Raw genomic sequence first — 19,069 nt, forward strand, 5'->3', positions numbered from 1 at the left:
TTAATCTTTTGTTAGCAAGATTGTTGGATGAGTGTTAAAAGTCCTTCACCTTTGTGTGTTCTTCATTCATTGATGAATTTTTGCTAGGTGTGATTCATGAGATAGCATGTATTGTTTTAGAATGTTTTTCATGATTTTTGTACTTAAGATTCGTTTCGTTTACATGTTGTCGTTGTAATATAGTGGTAAGTATTTACTTTGTTTATACGTTTTTGTGTCGAGCCATACATTTGTTTTTGGTTTTCAAAACTTGTTGATTCACAATTCTTTGGTTTATTACTTTTGATTCTTTGATTTATTTGACATTGTTTGAGGACAAACAAAGTTTCAGGTTGGGGAGAGTTTGATAAGTGCCAAAATGTACTTATTTTGTGTATGTAAATAGTGGCACTTATCGATACTTTTGTTAATACCGTTTGAATAATTCCCCGTTTTGTGTATAAATACGTATACTTTGTGAATAGTTGTATTTTCATATACTTTTATACCATTTGATAGTTTTTCCTTTGTTTTTATAGGTATTCATGCTTATTGGAGCCTTGAGGAATAAAGTGTCAAAGGCACGGCTTCGATTTCGCAATTTCGGTGAAAGCCCGCTTAGCCACCATCAAGCGGACTTCCAAAGACTCAAAATAAGGATGACCAAAATCATCATTTTGGTTTCCATTCATTCATTATTGGATAGAGCATTGAATAAGCTTTCCAACGCTTCAAACCGGGCGCAATTCGGAGTTACGGTTCTCGAGTTATGGCGAAAACAAAATCTGATTTTTAGCAGACTCCGTTAAGCGGAGGGGGGTCCGCTGAGCGGAGCTCCAGCAGAGCAAATCAGCGTCTGGATGCAATTTTGAGTCCGCTGAGCGGAGGGGGTCCGCTAAGCGGACCTGCTAAGACAGCAGCTCGTTAAAAGGGGCAAAAATCACATTTTTAGGTCATGGGTTGGGTATTTTTGAGTCCCAACACCATCAACTTCATTCTTAGAGTAGAATTGGCTTAGAAAACAACTTCGGAGGTTGCATACGGATGATCGGGGGTGGATTGAGCGTCGAACGGAGCTGACAAACCGGGAGATCTTCGGTTCATTTCTCTTCTTCTTTGTGTATTTCTCTTTGGTTGGGTTTGTTTGTATATTTACTTGAATCTTATGTATATTTACCGATTATAATATTATATTTAACTTGCTTTACGAATTTGTGTTGATGTTATCCTGGATTTTTGCTCTATGCTGGGGATTTGGGGTGCTTTAGAGATAAACTTCTTGAATCCTTATCTAGGATGATTATCTGTTAGTTTCTGAACCCTAGAGATAGATTTAGAGCTAGCATTCACTGTTTGTATCTGTTCTTAATGCTTTCTTGTTTGAGCGGCGCGCGAGAGATCGCCGACGCGAAAATACGGATGTTCTTGCGACTTCGCGTTAGAGATAACCTTAGTTGTGAGATGATCTCGTTTGTGCTCCAGAGATGGACGCTTATGTGAGAGATACGTGATGGCATAGATGAGTATCGTAGGTTGAGTATAACGGGTTGGTAAGTGTATGTTTGTCAAGAGTGAGTATATTTACATTCCTGATAAGTTATTTCTCTTCTAAGAATGTGTTTATTCTTTTCCTGTCTATATCTTTGTTTACTTTTTTCTCATTCAAACCCGAGCTCGAAACCGTAGAAACTGTTGAATGACATTTCTCCATCTTTGTGGACGATAATTCCCTGATCAATATTTCCAAATCTTTTGTTGCTTGCCCTATACTGCATTCAACACATGTTGATGTGGGCTTCATACTTCAACAACAAACTTGGATTGTGAGGAACTACATGACCACTATGAAATATGATGCCATTTTTTTCAATGGTGTGTCCGTTGTTTCTTCTCCTATAAACCGGATAGCCATATTGGTCCACTATAGTGGTAGGTTGAAATTTCTTAGGGTAAAACTTGGTGCACTTCCTATCTTTCATGCAAGGTGAGTTGACATTTACCAAACCACAAGGACCATGGACCATGTGAGATTTCACCAAATTATACAGCCTAGGGTGTGTTTCGGGATTGGGAACTTCAACACTAATGATCTTGTAAATGTCTTCGGATCTTGGATATTTATTTGAAGGATGCAAGAAGATCAATATATGAGCATGAGGCAATCCTCTCTTTTGAAACTCAATGGTGTACATATCTACAATTGGAAGAGCATAATAATTTTTTTTATTAATATTATAAATAGAATAAGCAAGTCAAAGTATAGGGGGTAATTAACTCACAAGCAAGCACTTTGCCAAGAACACCTTTTTTGGTTAAATCTGAAAGCAATTGATCAAACTTGATTTTGAAAATTCTTGAAATGATATCTGGTCGATCTTGAGGCTTCAAATTTAGAGGTCCAAGCACTCTTTGAATCTCAGGCCAATTTGGGTTACAGGTAAACGTAATAAACAAATCAGGAAATCCAACTTTACTGCATATAGCCATTCCATCATAGTACAATTGATCCATAAACCTACGACCGCCGACAAAGGAAGAAGGCAACACAACTCGTTTACCTATGCTTAAACCTGGAGCTTGACTTTGGTCGCCATGTTCATTTAAAGAGTTGTACTTGGACACCCAAAGCTTTGGTTGATTTTCGCGTAGGCATTCTAGTTTCTCGGACTCTAACATTGTGTAACCATCAACCAGAAATTGTTGGAACAACCTTCTAGAAGATAACAAAGTCTTAGTTTCTTTCAGCCTGGTTTGAATGCGAAAGGCTAGCCATTCACGAATTGTGAGCCTATTTCTTATGTTGTTTTCTTTGAGAGGCAGGTCCCTATGAGCTACATCGGGTCTATAATTGTCCTCACCATACAGAAAAATCAAAGGATATTGGTAAGCCATGTAAGCAGCATGTAGTTCGTTGATTCTTTGAAGTCCTCCTCCTCTCTTTTGCATGATGATATCCCCCATTTCTGCTGTGTGAATATCACCAACAACCAAGGCTGCAACTTCAGACACAGTAGGTTGATTATACACTCTCCCATCGGTGGATCGGTTAGAAATGAGTCGTAGCTTAAGGTTTGGAGTTTCTCCATTATTCAACCATTGTCTCGCCATTTGAAAGCTCTTAGCATCAACATTTACTTCATACAGCATCCGGGACAACTCATTTACAACCATTGGATCAATGATCTCTTTGTTCCTTCACATTAGATAATAAGATTCATTAATACAAACAGTTTATTATCAAATGCCAATCACTACATTAGATCTGGTATGTTATAAAAAATAAAAGAGAAGTGTTATTGGAAATTACCGTAGATAATGCATTCGGTTTTCTACCTCATTTTCCGTGTCATAAATATATAACTGATCAAACTTTGGTTTTTCACCTTGAGGAGGCAACAAACTTCCAATTCGATAACACGTTTGACCTTGTATCCGTAGTGTAGGAGGCCCACGCCCATTGTTAAAACGATTGTCCACCTTTGCTCCCGGTGAAGTGAATGCAAACATCATATTGTATAGTCGGATATGTTGTTGAAACTTCCTGCTAACTAAATTGTCGTGATCAAACAAAAGTTTTGCAAGTTGATCCGGCGGCTGTCTTAGCATTGGGAGTTCCACTTTTCCGTTCCCACAGCACATCATGAACTTTGGTTTAGCAGAATGGGAGCTTTTGTGCATCCTCTCTTGATACCACATTTTTGCTTTACAATAACGACATTCGATAAGAGGGGAACCGATATCGTAATATTCTACGTAAGACAGCAATGTATCAATTATTGAAACATTTGGACATATTGGTTTAATATATTGAGTTTGTGTTTCTTTACTGGATGAAAAATATGTACCTTCCAAATTTCCGGTTGCATTTGCATTGATTGTAAATGGTGCTTCGTAATCGTCTGAGTCTGAAATATTTTCATCTTCGGATACATATGCTGTTATGGATATACATAGAAAATTAACATCCATGAAAATAAGCTAATCATACTGTAAGTTTGTGTTAACTTAGGAAAGTCAAAATAGGTAAGTATGAATTGACATATTCAGTGATAGAACAAAGTATTAGACATACTTGCAAAAGAGTCGTAGTCGCTATCATTTTCGGAGTCGCTCTCAAAATCCATGTTGATCGTAGGTGTAAAAATAGGACATGTTGGCTCCATGCTATAATGGTGATTCTGTGTTGTCTGTGACAGTTATGGTCCATTGTGACAATTAGACTGGTGGATTTTTTGTGACAATTACAGAACAGCCACCGATGGTGTAGCGACATTCATGCTGGAAAAAAAAACAGACCAACAATTAATATTAGTCAGCATTAATTGTATTATAATAAGATGTACCGTGTTCGGTACCTTGATACGGGTGTTGCATTTGGAAGGGGCTGCGGCAGACGAATGGTTTGGTTAGAAAATTCTCTATTCAAATTCAACAGTGGAATTGGATCTGTTAATTGTTTCCTAGGCTTGCCCCTTCGTGGTTTGGGGACATCTGCACCTCTGTAGAAATCAATCCAAGTGGTTACCAAGTCAATAACTTCCAAAATTTTCACAGCTTGATGAAAATAATGCAAAATGTTATAGATGTATCAATGATGATAAGTGATATGAAATATTGCCTCATGTCATTGAACTATGAATGATTGTTTCTCACAGTAGTACAACAAAATTGTATTAGATTGCACTATTGTAATAATCATGCATTGTTGAAAACACAAAGGTAATGCACCTGAATTATACCGTGCTGTTGATCTGGTAGACGACGCATCGTTTAAATCGCACGGTTGTGTCTCAGGATGAGTTGGAAGTCCGTACTGCACAACAACAGTTCCATAATTCTTAGTGTCCACAAATGGATTGCTGCCAGCGACGAAAAAGGTGTGGATTAAATTATGAACTTTTGTAAATTATCTGGTTCATAAACTCGTTATTTAGATTCCGACAAAGTGGCCACCGTAAAAGGTTAGGAACACCAAGGAGTTTACGTACCTAGTTTGTGAGTTTGCCTTGAGCGTACAATTCGGTGTGGCTGGCTCTAAGCTGGTTGCGAGTATAGGAAAATTTATGGTCAAGCTAGCCATGTTTGGAACTCCATAGTGATTTTTAGGCCTACCCCGACCTGGTTTGGACTGTGGTGCAGCTCTGCTGAAATTGTAAATCATGAATTGCATTATACATAGAAAGTATAGCCAGCTAAGGTAACTCTACTCCTATTGAAAACGCGTATCTGTCCCATTTTGATATAAGGTTGTTTGTTACAATATATTTGACATGAATCCGATGGCAAGATCATTAACTTGTCACACAAGTTAATAGGACAGGCACAGTCTTATTAAAGCATTATTAGAAAAGATCTATAGCATAATTAACATTAAAAAATCTATGATAAAATGTAAAGGGATTTAACTAACGTGTCTATATTAGAAGAACCTCCAGCTTCAATAATGGTGTTTTCATAATGAGTCGACCATTCTTGCCTATATTAGAAGAACCTCCAGCTTCAATAATGGTGTTTTCATAATGAGTCGACCAGTCTTGCCTATATTCCAGATGCAAACTTTGACAAAAGATTAGTTCCCAAAGAACCAATTTGGCAGGACCTAAATTTTTTTTAAAAGTGTGTCTTGATATGCTAGGTTCTGAACCAACAAAACGTGCATTACGAACAGTAGAGTGTTCATCGTCTTGTGCACTGGAATTACTGTTTTAATATGATGGAGTAAGCTCGGACAAAGGTTGTTTCGGAGCGCAAGCTATTGGAGTATTAGTCATGGTATCCCCACAAAGCAGTTGTTGAGGACTACATTTTTGATGTTTGGACCGATTTTCTTTCAAAATATATGATCTTCTTGCCCTGGCTTTTTTCGAACATCCAATTTTGTCAACAAAGTCCATATTTGGCAGCAATCAAGGTACTACAACAGTCAACCACATTCAATTTTGGAATAAGTTAATGATGATGGTTATAAATAAAATTCATAGCAATTTACTTTAAACTACTATAATATACTTAGATTGTGTGATTAAAGTTAGTTGTATTTGGTACCAACAATAATACTTCTTGCTGGTATTGACAACTACATTTACTCTGTATTTAATGAATCAAATGGATAGTAAACATATCAATATCTAGCATATTAAAGTTCACAACATAAAGGAAAACATAGTAGCTAACAATCATAAATGATATCAACCAACTGAATTAATTGAATGGGTGGTATAAATGTTTCTTATTATACTCTTTAGCATAAGAGTATTGTAAACCATGTTTCAATACAATGCTATCAACTATACAGAGATTCATTGAAGACCAACATTTTGCTAGTATTCAACCTAAGGTGAGTATAATTCCTATTGCAGTTTGCAAATATACATGATTTGAAATTAAATAGCCATGGGTCCATTATACACTAACATTTTTCTGAGTTTTTTCACACTTGCTATGCCTATGATATTTCAAACCATGTCCTATTTTGTCACTACCATTGTTAGGTTCTGTTGCACCCCAAAATTTGTCCGCCTAATCTAATGTTAACTGGCTTACTTTTTACCATCATTTGCATCTTTATGTCACCTAACATATCACACATTCATTAATCAATAATTAAACATTGGTATCAAGGATCTCAAACTCATTTTTGAAGCATTATTCAATATTGGGTCAAGAAGCTTGCTTCGTGTACATAGTTCGTTTCAAATTCAAATTTGAAGAGAAAGTTGGGATTTACATCTACATTGATGAGAGAAGACTACTTTGATTATAAATATTTACAATAAAAAGAATTCCAAATAACAAAAAAGGTTTCATTCAAATTCCACTACAAATTTCAAGAGTATTGGTCTTCAAAAACCGCTTCAGGATGAAAAGAGCAAGGTATCATCAATCCAAGGTCTCTTGCAGCTTACAATAACAAATGGAATACCTTTGTTTAAGTTTAGGCCCAATTCCAAAGAAAGATATACATTCCAAGTTACAAAAAAAAAGGACAAAAAAAAAGAGAAAAAAAGAAAGCTATGATTCTGCACGCGATAATGCCCAGGCTGTTAATGCTTTGTGCAAGGTGTGGATACTCCCAATTCTCTTAGATTATCAGCCTCTGTTCACCAAGTTTGAGTTGTTTGTTGAAGCTATTGATAATAAGCATGAACCGATTTTGTTTCGCCATCAACAATTTCCGGGAGTGTGTGCGTTGCTTTTTGGATACCACTTGCACAACAAAACAGGAAAAGCCAATTCAGAATTCAACATAACACATCTATACAGAAAAACCATACAATTATCATACCAAGATCTAACTCAATCAAAAATAGCATACGCGAATAAAAAATCACACGGTATAAAGCCCGGCCAATACATCTCATAACAGAATCTAGCAAGATTTCAGCTTCAACCATACTCAGCCCCGCATCAGTTCAAAGAGAACATCCAGTTCAGTCCATTATTCTCTCTAGTACAATTCCACCCTGCACAACATAAACTTGCAGCCAGTAATAACACTAAGATAAGCCAGCCATAAAATCACTCCTCATAACTAAACCTCACTAACTGAGTTCATAACAGCTTCTAACCGTTTTTAACCAATCCTCACAACCAACTGTTTTACCTTCAACGCCTCTAACTAACGGTTAACCAACTTTTTCTAACAAGTTATAACTATTCCAAACAGAATCCAAAACCTCTCTAACTATCTCATAACAGTTGAAACCCTTAACAACCTATAACTAACCTAAACCACCTAACTGAATTTCAGACATTCATAACAAACTCTTTCAACTGAATAACCAACTCCTCTAACCAATCCTAACAACCTCTAACCAATTGAAACCGAGTTATAACAGAAAAATCACTGGATAACTAACCTTATAGGAGACCCAATCTCAGCCCTCCAATCTCATAACCGAAACTCAATCCAAGGGCTATAATGTCTCCTCCCTCAACTAACTTTTCCCTCTCAATCTCTATATATTCAAACCTCCCTCCATCTTCATCACTCCTCCACCATTTTTCCACAATTCACTTCACCATAACCTTCTCCATTCATTCATTCATCATCCACAGAACCATTCTTCTTCATCGCACATCTTCTTCAACCTTGAACCTGAGAACTCTCCAACGATCTTCATCCATCAACAACGTCCATCATCATCTTGAATCAGCCGCATCTTCATCAACGTTCAATCATCAATCAACCTTCAATCTGCAACTCAACAACATCCGTCTCGCTCCATCTTCAACACCAAGACTCCTGCAACAAGACGTCGATCAATGCTCATCGCAACATCGTTCACACTCACAAACGCATGAAGAAAATAGAAGAAAAGATTCGAAGAGAGATAAGGCATGAAGATCAGAAGCTCACCTGAAGAATATCGTCGCTCTTCCGCGTTTATTTCGCGTGTTCGTAGCTAGAGCCTCATCTATAGGTTCCTCAATCTTCACCTCCTTCTACGCATCGAAATTAAGGCGACTCTAGGGGTTAGGTCGAGACTGTTTTTGAATGAACCATGAGAGGTAGAGTTGAGACGGGATTGTGTTTAGGCTCACGGTGGTTGCGGTGGAGACGCGTCGCCGTTTTGAGGAGATCGAGAGAGAACAGAAAGACGAGAGCTGAGAGAGTGAATCAAGGAGAGGGGACCGTTGTTCATCACGCGGCCATCTGATATTGGTGCCACCGCGCTTTCATTGGAGAAGTGGAGCCTCCGCCGTCGTTCACGAATGAAAGGAAGAAGAACTTTGAAGGTCACAACTTTAAACCTAATCCCCAAATCTCAATTTCCATTTTTATTTAATTGTTTTCTTTTTATTATTTTTTTATTAAGAAAAATAAAATCTGAATGAAACAAAAACGAAATTGGATCAAACACAATAATAATCCTGGGCTTTCTCACGTTTTGCTAAGTCACACCCCCCTAAGGCCTGGTCCACGTTTTCCATTGAGAATCCACTAAATCCATCTTGGGTTGGTTCGCTATATACACCCCAATGAAAGCCCATGAAGCTTTTTTTCGCAAATCAAATCTGAAGCAGTATCAAAATTAAACTCTTGGGCCAGATTGCTTTTCATCCCCCACATGGCCCATTACATTATTTTTGCTGTAGGAATTGTTACAAAATAACTCTTCCGGACCTCCCTGTTTGGGCCTGCGCCTTGTTACTCCTTACACCCTGCAATTCAGGGTTGCGCCCCATTTTTCCTTATTTTATTTTTTGTTTATGATTCTTTTATGTTTTAAATAGATTTTTTGTCATTTCTTTTAGACATTAAAAATATCAATTTTTCTCATACATTTTAGACCATTTAATCCATATTTTTGACATATAAAAATAATCACTAAAAATAGTAGTTTTAGGCTATTTTGTTTTAGTCTTTTACTTGACTTGTAATTCAATCTCTCATAAAAATCAATATAAAAAATAGTAGTATTTTTAATTCATTTTGTACTATGTTTTGACTTGCTACTTCATGCTTGTGTATAACTTTGTACCATTGTAGCATTCTTCATTTTTCACTTCTAATTGTGACTTTATTTTCCATGTCTCCTTTAATCCTAACCTTAGGTAGAAACCATGATAATATTAGGTAGAAATTCCCATTCATATTAGGCTACTTTACTTAGGCTAGTTTCTTTTCCTTTTCAACTTTAAAACACTTAACAAATACTTGATTTAATTCCCATAAAAAATACCAAGAAAACTCATAAAAAATGACTAATAAATACTTTGACTAATAAAAAGGGAATGGAAGCTTGTAACTTCCCTTGCTTAAGGGATGTTCGAGTGCTTGGGGCTCCCTTGCTTAAGGGTTCCATTCAGGCGTAAGTTCCCAACCTCTAAAAAACACAAACCAAAGAGCAACTCGAGTTTCCCTTGCTTAAGGGATTTCCTCGAAACGCTCAAAATCTCTTCTTCATCTCTCGCCTCAGAGGCATTCTTTCTCCTAATCGGACACGTTATTTCCGCTCCATTCCCAGCTTAAGACTCCAGAGGTCGAGCAGCGGAGTGCGAATGTAACTGTTCAACTAAAAAACACAAAAACAAACAAAAACTAAAGAGCCGAACTACGGCGCTCTGATTCCTGAAAAGGATACGTAGGCATTAGGTCGCGGGGCCTAAGCGAGCACAACTATTTAAAAACCTTATTTTCCCCGTGTTTCTTTTCATTCATTTGCATGTATTCCCTTAGCATTAAACTATAGATTTATACACCTTTTAGATAGCAACAAACATAGGTGGATACCATCGAGTACGATGGGCGTGAGGGGTGCTAGTACCTTCCCCTCGCGTAACCGACTTCCGTACCCTACCTCTGGTCGAAAGACCTCGTTCTTATTCATCTTAGGTTTGCTGACGTTCCTTTCCTTTTAGGATAGATATGTTAGTGGCGACTCTGTCTGATTTTTCGCGAGCGTGCGACAGCTGGCGACTCTGCTGGGGATGTTGCTAGACCTGTTGCTGGTCCATCCTTAGTAAGTCGATCCTAGCCTGCGTTTGTTTGTTTGTTTACTGGGTGTTTACTTTGTTTTTATGTCTATACCTTGTATATATGTTAGCATGCTTATTCTTTGCCTGCATATCATGTTTATTTTTGCTTGCACATCATGCATATGGATTATATTCTGTGTTCCTTGGGGTCTTCTGTTCTGTTTTGCAGGTGGGGGTTTGTATGAGGTAAAAGGCCCACTACCCAGGCCAAGTGACACATAGGATTAGCGTGGATGCTCATGTTGACTACTGTAGCGCTTGCTATGGATGAGTTCAATATGAGGTACCACAGCTGGGCGAGGTTCTTTCATGGAACACTGTGTCTGGCACGCTTGTTGCCTCAAACACTTTGTACCCCATGGGAACTGTAGACCCTAGTGACCATTAGGGACCACTTGTCCGTGTCTAGACTACATACCTGTGAGATTGGGGTGGGACAGGAAACTTAACTTTCATCATGCCCGGATTTCTGCTATTCAATAAAAGGCGTCGAACCTTTGATCCTGGGACATTTGACTTATACAGAAGTTCTACATTAGTTATCTATCAACGTCGAACCTCTGAATCTGTAGGTTTGACCTTATTTGACTTATGCAAGGGTTATCTATCAGAATCAACGTCGAACCTCTGAATCTGGAGGGTTCGACCACCTTTGACTTATGCACAAGCTGTTTATCCAGAAAGCAACGTCGAACCTCTGAATCTGGAGGGTTCGACCATATCTTATTGACCATGAGAAGCTGTTATCCAAGAGGCCTTGATCCTTGATCCTGATTTATGCTGCATTCGCATCATCATTAACATTTTGCATCCATGCATATGCATCCATGGTTACCAAGACTCTTACCTCCTACCTCTCCATCAGATCAGACAAGACGATTCCTCGACGCTAATATCTGACAAAAGCTCACAGAAGAAGAATCATGGGGAATTACAAATAAGATCAAGCTACCATCAGAAGACTCCACGCCCCCTAAAGGGGGCACCTTCCACCAAAGGAGCCTGGAGACTTTGTGTTTGTCAGAGAACATCTCATTTGCATCAGAATAAGGCTACTCTTGCCATTGTTTAGACTTCTCAAGTATTTTCAACTGTATTACTTTTGTTGTTATCAAGTACTATTCATTGTAAGAAACTCATTATGTTTGAATAAATAAAAATAATGCAATATACATGTTTTCTCAAATCATTTCATCTTTGTCATTATGTTCATTGATACTTCACTCATTTGTCTTAAGCAATTAAAAAAGGAGAATGATGAAAAAGCAAAAACACATGAATCACTGATTGTATGCTTTTGGAACAAAAATTCTGCTGACGATGTACAGGCATTGTTTCAATTCCTAAACACCGGAGTTATAAGGGAGTGAAACCTTCGTAAACCCCTTTGAGCCTAAGGAGTAGTAGTCTCTTTTCAAAAAAAAAATACAAAAACCCTCAATCTTAACCAGGGGCAGGGTAGCCTTCAGATAGTGCGACCGAGCGCTCAACTTTCAGGTATCTCCTCAGAGGATCAATCATATCTCATATCTCACAACAAAGAAGAAGAGCACAATCCACAATGGATGTCTCTCACTCACTGAGAATAAGGCAGTCACTACCTTTCCATCAAGTCAATCACAAAAGTCATACAACTTGTTCCCGAACGAGACAAAAAGAATGAAAAGAAAGTTATGAATCGTGAAAAAAAAGAAAAGAAACAATAGCCCGCTAAGTCAAAAAGAAAAGAAAAGCTTTGAAGCATATGACTTAGGCAAAAATTAGGGCATATCCCGCTGGACAACGAAATCCAAAATCAAAAGAAACTTTTTGTCCAGGCAAAAGTTAGGGATAGAAAAGACAAAAGCAAAAGAAGAATCCTCCAAGGGACAAGCTGTTGTGACCATCAACAAAAGTGCCAAAGGATGGCTGCCACCTCCATCAAAGCCATAAAGGATCCTCATCCATCACAATCCTTCCTGAAAGGAGAATACTCGTGTCAAACTAACTGAACATAGGACTGGAGAACATCACGAAGAGGGGTGGGTTAAGTAGAACTTGAGCCTTTATCCTTTGTTTCTCAAACCGTGAACCCGACCACGTTACAACCCTCAAAAGTCCTAATTGAAGCAGGATTCGTTCCGAAAGCATACAAACTGTAAAATCATGTCAAACTGACTCCTAATGTTGCTGTGTCATTTGTGTTAGTATCAGTACAACATTTTGACAAATAAAATTTTTCTTTGAGATTAACATGCGCATTGCATTCTCATTATCCTTTTCAAAAGCAGAATTGTCTCCAACTTGAAAATAAGTACTTGATACCAAGGAAAGTTCAACATTGAAAGTCCATTGAGTAGTCTTACAAAGGCAAAGGTTGGTCATCCGCCGAGCAAATATCTGAAGCATCCATCTGGTGGAGGAGTTCCCTACAATCTGGGGCATTCATTCCATGATCTACACTGGGGCAGACCATCACAAATCTCCATGATTCAAGCATTATCAAAGTTCTATCTCAAGAGATCGTACACGTTGGGGCAAGCTAATAACAATTCATCTCTTCATCTTCAATCAAGTGTCAGATATCAAGACAAGTGTCGAGGAGTCAAGCTAAACACCTCACCTTCACAAATTCCATCCTTCAAGCAACAACCCTTTCGCAAGGACATCCTCCATTATCCATATCCTGGAAACCATCATTCCATCCATAGTCATACATGCATCATGCATATCATTGCATTTTCATCATCATTTCTCTCGCATGATCCGATCATCAACAAATCAGGGGAATCCACCCCACCTTGATTCTCAAACAAAGTTTCAGAACTCCACCTGATCTATTCCACATCAAAGCAGAAACCCTGATCAATCAGTACACTGCATATAGAAATCATTGCATTGCATCTCCAGAAGTGCACAAATAAATCAAACATTGCATATGAAGCATAAGCCAAGTTACTCATCAGATGAGATCCCTACCAAGCATTCAAATTGATATTCCACTGGATCACTCAGAGTTACCATTGTGGTGTCATCTCCCAAAGTTAATCATATTCATCTTTCTTCAACCCAGAGTTGACGTTTTTGAGTTCAACCCAGAGTTGACTTCCCCTCCATCTTTTAACCCCGAGTTAATTATCTTTTCCCACTCAACCCAGAGTTGACGGTTATCTTTTATTCAACCCAGAGTTGATCCTCCTCTTTTTTCCCACTCACCCAGAGTTGACGGTTACCTTTTATTCAACCCAGAGTTGATGTTTGTCTTTTATTCAACCCAGAGTTGATGCTTACCTCTTTCCCACTCACCCAGAGTTGACGGTCACCTTTTATTCAACCCAGAGTTGATATTTGTCTTTTATTCAACCCAGAGTTGATGCTTATCTTTTTCCCACTCAACCCAGAGTTGATGGTTGTCTTCTTATCTTTTTCCCACTCACTCAGAGTTGACGGACACCTTTTATTCGACCCAGAGTTGATATTTGTCTTTTATTCAACCCAGAGTTGATGCTTATCTTTTTCCCACTCAACCCAGAGTTGATGGTTGTCTTGTTTCTTTCCCACTCACCCAGAGTTGACGGTCTTCCTTTATTCAACCCAGAGTTGATTCTTTCCTTTTCCCACTCACTCAGAGTTGACGGACACCTTTTATTCGACCCAGAGTTGATATTTGTCTTTTATTCAACCCAGAGTTGATGCTTATCTTTTTCCCACTCAACCCAGAGTTGATGGTTGTCTTGTTGCTTTCCCACTCACTCAGAGTTGACGGACACCTTTTATTCGACCCAGAGTTGATATTTGTCTTTTATTCAACCCAGAGTTGATGCTTATCTTTTTCCCACTCAAACCAGAGTTGATGGTTGTCTTGTTTTTTTCCCACTCACCCAGAGTTGACGGTCACCTTTTATTCGACCCAGAGTTGATGTTTGTCTTTTATTCAACCCAGAGTTGATGCTTATCTTTTTCCCACATAACCCAGAGTTGATGGTTGTCTTTTTCTTTCCCCACTCACCCAGAGTTGACGGTCACCTTTTAATCAACCCAGAGTTGATCTTTATCCTTTTCCCACTCACCCAGAGTTGACGGTCACCTTTTATTCGACCCAGAGTTGATGTTTGCCTTTTATTCAACCCAGAGTTGATGCTTATCTTTTTCCCACTCAACCCAGAGTTGATGGTTGTCTTGTTTCTTTCCCACTCACCCAGAGTTGATGGTCACCTTTTATTCAATCCAGAGTTGATCCTTGTCTTGTTTTTATTCCCACTCAACCCAGAGTTGACGGTTATCTTTTATTCGACCCAGAGTTGACCCTTATCTTTTTCCCACTCAACCCAGAGTTGATGGTTGTCTTGTTTCTTTTCCCAGTCAACCCAGAGTTGACGGTTATTTCTATTTGTTCATCTTTCCTCTTTCAACCCAGAGTTGAATTACTTTCTCCCAATCCAGAGTTGATGTCTATCTCTTGTTTCCAACCCAGAGTTGATGTTCTTTCCTTCTTTCTCAATCCCGAGTTGACATTCACCTCTTACTTGACCCAGAGTCGACTTTTCTCCATTCTTCAACTCATAGTTGACTTCCCTTTATTCCTCGACCCAGAGTTAACCCACTTTCTTTTTTCAACCCAGAGTTGAGTTCTATTTCATTTCTAACCCAGAGTTAATTTGATCAATCCAGAATTGATACATTATTCCTCAGTGGAGCTGGCACCATCTTTTCCCCAGTGGGTCCCATTGCACCTTTCTTCAGGCAAATTTTCAGGTTCACTTGATATTTAATCATCTTCTACCTCGAATGCTCGAAAGGCTAGCGCCAATCTCGCTTTCAGGTTTAAGACGATTAAATAGGGGCAGCTATTGCACCCCAAAATTTGTCCGCCTAATCTAATGTTAACTGGCTTACTTTTTACCATCATTTGCATCTTTATGTCACCTAACATATCACACATTCATTAATCAATAATTAAACATTGGTATCAAGGATCTCAAACTCGTTTTTGAAGCATTATTCAATATTGGGTCAAGAAGCTTGCTTCGTGTACATAGTTCGTTTCAAATTCAAATTTGAAGAGAAAGTTGGGATTTACATCTACATTGATGAGAGAAGACTACTTTGATTATAAATATTTACAATAAAAAGAATTCCAAATAACAAAAAAGGTTTCATTCAAATTCCACTACAAATTTCAAGAGTATTGGTCTTCAAAAACCGCTTCAGGATGAAAAGAGCAAGGTATCATCAATCCAAGGTCTCTTGCAGCTTACAATAACAAATGGAATACCTTTGTTTAAGTTTAGGCCCAATTCCAAAGAAAGATATACATTCCAAGTTACAAAAAAAAAAGGACAAAAAAAAAGAGAAAAAAAGAAAGCTATGATTCTGCACGCGATAATGCCCAGGCTGTTAATGCTTTGTGCAAGGTGTGGATACTCCCAATTCTCTTAGATTATCAGCCTCTGTTCACCAAGTTTGAGTTGTTTGTTGAAGCTATTGATAATAAGCATGAACCGATTTTGTTTCGCCATCAACAATTTCCGGGAGTGTGTGCGTTGCTTTTTGGATACCACCTGCACAACAAAACAGGAAAAGCCAATTCAGAATTCAACATAACACATCTATACAGAAAAACCATACAATTATCATACCAAGATCTAACTCAATCAAAAATAGCATACGCGAACAAAAAATCACACGGTATAAAGCCCGGCCAATACATCTCATAACAGAATCTAGCAAGATTTCAGCTTCAACCATACTCAGCCCCGCATCAGTTCAAAGAGAACATCCAGTTCAGTCCATTATTCTCTCTAGTACAATTCCACCCTGCACAACATAAACTTGCAGCCAGTAATAACACTAAGATAAGCCAGCCATAAAATCACTCCTCATAACTAAACCTCACTAACTGAGTTCATAACAGCTTCTAACCGTTTTTAACCAATCCTCACAACCAACTGTTTTACCTTCAACGCCTCTAACTAACGGTTAACCAACTTTTTCTAACAAGTTATAACTATTCCAAACAGAATCCAAAACCTCTCTAACTATCTCATAACAGTTGAAACCCTTAACAACCTATAACTAACCTAAACCACCTAACTGAATTTCAGACATTCATAACAAACTCTTTCAACTGAATAACCAACTCCTCTAACCAATCCTAACAACCTCTAACCAATTGAAACCGAGTTATAACAGAAAAATCACTGGATAACTAACCTTATAGGAGACCCAATCTCAGCCCTCCAATCTCATAACCGAAACTCAATCCAAGGGCTATAATGTCTCCTCCCTCAACTAACTTTTCCCTCTCAATCTCTATATATTCAAACCTCCCTCCATCTTCATCACTCCTCCACCATTTTTCCACAATTCACTTCACCATAACCTTCTCCATTCATTCATTCATCATCCACAGAACCATTCTTCTTCATCGCACATCTTCTTCAACCTTGAACCTGAGAACTCTCCAACGATCTTCATCCATCAACAACGTCCATCATCATCTTGAATCAGCCGCATCTTCATCAACGTTCAATCATCAATCAACCTTCAATCTGCAACTCAACAACATCCGTCTCGCTCCATCTTCAACACCAAGACTCCTGCAACAAGACGTCGATCAATGCTCATCGCAACATCGTTCACACTCACAAACGCATGAAGAAAATAGAAGAAAAGATTCGAAGAGAGATAAGGCATGAAGATCAGAAGCTCACCTGAAGAATATCGTCGCTCTTCCGCGTTTATTTCGCGTGTTCGTAGCTAGAGCCTCATCTATAGGTTCCTCAATCTTCACCTCCTTCTACGCATCGAAATTAAGGCGACTCTAGGGGTTAGGTCGAGACTGTTTTTGAATGAACCATGAGAGGTAGAGTTGAGACGGGATTGTGTTTAGGCTCACGGTGGTTGCGGTGGAGACGCGTCGCCGTTTTGAGGAGATCGAGAGAGAACAGAAAGACGAGAGCTGAGAGAGTGAATCAAGGAGAGGGGACCGTTGTTCATCACGCGGCCATCTGATATTGGTGCCACCGCGCTTTCATCGGAGAAGTGGAGCCTCCGCCGTCGTTCACGAATGAAAGGAAGAAGAACTTTGAAGGTCACAACTTTAAACCTAATCCCCAAATCTCAATTTCCATTTTTATTTAATTGTTTTCTTTTTATTATTTTTTTATTAAGAAAAATAAAATCTGAATGAAACAAAAACGAAATTGGATCAAACACAATAATAATCCTGGGCTTTCTCACGTTTTGCTAAGTCACACCCCCCTAAGGCCTGGTCCACGTTTTCCATTGAGAATCCACTAAATCCATCTTGGGTTGGTTCGCTATATACACCCAATGAAAGCCCATGAAGCTTTTTTTCGCAAATCAAATCTGAAGCAGTATCAAAATTAAACTCTTGGGCCAGATTGCTTTTCATCCCCCACATGGCCCATTACATTATTTTTGCTGTAGGAATTGTTACAAAATAACTCTTCCGGACCTCCCTGTTTGGGCCTGCGCCTTGTTACTCCTTACACCCTGCAATTCAGGGTTGCGCCCCATTTTTCCTTATTTTATTTTTTGTTTATGATTCTTTTATGTTTTAAATAGATTTTTTGTCATTTCTTTTAGACATTAAAAATATCAATTTTTCTCATACATTTTAGACCATTTAATCCATATTTTTGACATATAAAAATAATCACTAAAAATAGTAGTTTTAGGCTATTTTGTTTTAGTCTTTTACTTGACTTGTAATTCAATCTCTCATAAAAATCAATATAAAAAATAGTAGTATTTTTAATTCATTTTGTACTATGTTTTGACTTGCTACTTCATGCTTGTGTATAACTTTGTACCATTGTAGCATTCTTCATTTTTCACTTCTAATTGTGACTTTATTTTCCATGTCTCCTTTAATCCTAACCTTAGGTAGAAACCATGATAATATTAGGTAGAAATTCCCATTCATATTAGGCTACTTTACTTAGGCTAGTTTCTTTTCCTTTTCAACTTTAAAACACTTAACAAATACTTGATTTAATTCCCATAAAAAATACCAAGAAAACTCATAAAAAATGACTAATAAATACTTTGACTAATAAAAAGGGAATGGAAGCTTGTAACTTCCCTTGCTTAAGGGATGTTCGAGTGCTTGGGGCTCCCTTGCTTAAGGGTTCCATTCAGGCGTAAGTTCCCAACCTCTAAAAAACACAAACCAAAGAGCAACTCGAGTTTCCCTTGCTTAAGGGATTTCCTCGAAACGCTCAAAATCTCTTCTTCATCTCTCGCCTCAGAGGCATTCTTTCTCCTGCCTTCAGGGCATTCTTTCTCCTAATCGGACACGTTATTTCCGCTCCATTCCCAGCTTAAGACTCCAGAGGTCGAGCAGCGGAGTGCGAATGTAACTGTTCAACTAAAAAACACAAAAACAAACAAAAACTAAAGAGCCGAACTACGGCGCTCTGATTCCTGAAAAGGATACGTAGGCATTAGGTCGCGGGGCCTAAGCGAGCACAACTATTTAAAAACCTTATTTTCCCCGTGTTTCTTTTCATTCATTTGCATGTATTCCCTTAGCATTAAACTATAGATTTATACACCTTTTAGATAGCAACAAACATAGGTGGATACCATCGAGTACGATGGG

At 38.3% G+C, this 19,069-nt stretch overlaps 1 protein-coding gene across 1 annotated transcript; it reads right to left on the reverse strand.

Annotated features, from left to right (window-relative positions):
• Window positions 1–1,754: 1,754 nt before the first annotated feature.
• On the reverse strand, window positions 1,755–4,103 carry LOC131649247 (uncharacterized). Its single transcript, XM_058919012.1, has 5 exons — window positions 4,052–4,103; window positions 3,825–3,914; window positions 3,287–3,728; window positions 2,259–3,172; window positions 1,755–2,173 (listed from the first exon to the last, which is right to left on the reverse strand). The coding sequence occupies exons 1-5, from the start codon at window positions 4,101–4,103 to the stop codon at window positions 1,755–1,757; spliced, it is 1,917 nt and encodes a 638-aa protein (XP_058774995.1).
• Between the last annotated feature and the right edge of the window lie 14,966 nt (window positions 4,104–19,069).

Source organism: Vicia villosa, linkage group LG2 (assembly GCF_029867415.1).
Source record: "Vicia villosa cultivar HV-30 ecotype Madison, WI linkage group LG2, Vvil1.0, whole genome shotgun sequence".
Classification (NCBI taxonomy): domain Eukaryota; kingdom Viridiplantae; phylum Streptophyta; class Magnoliopsida; order Fabales; family Fabaceae; genus Vicia; species Vicia villosa.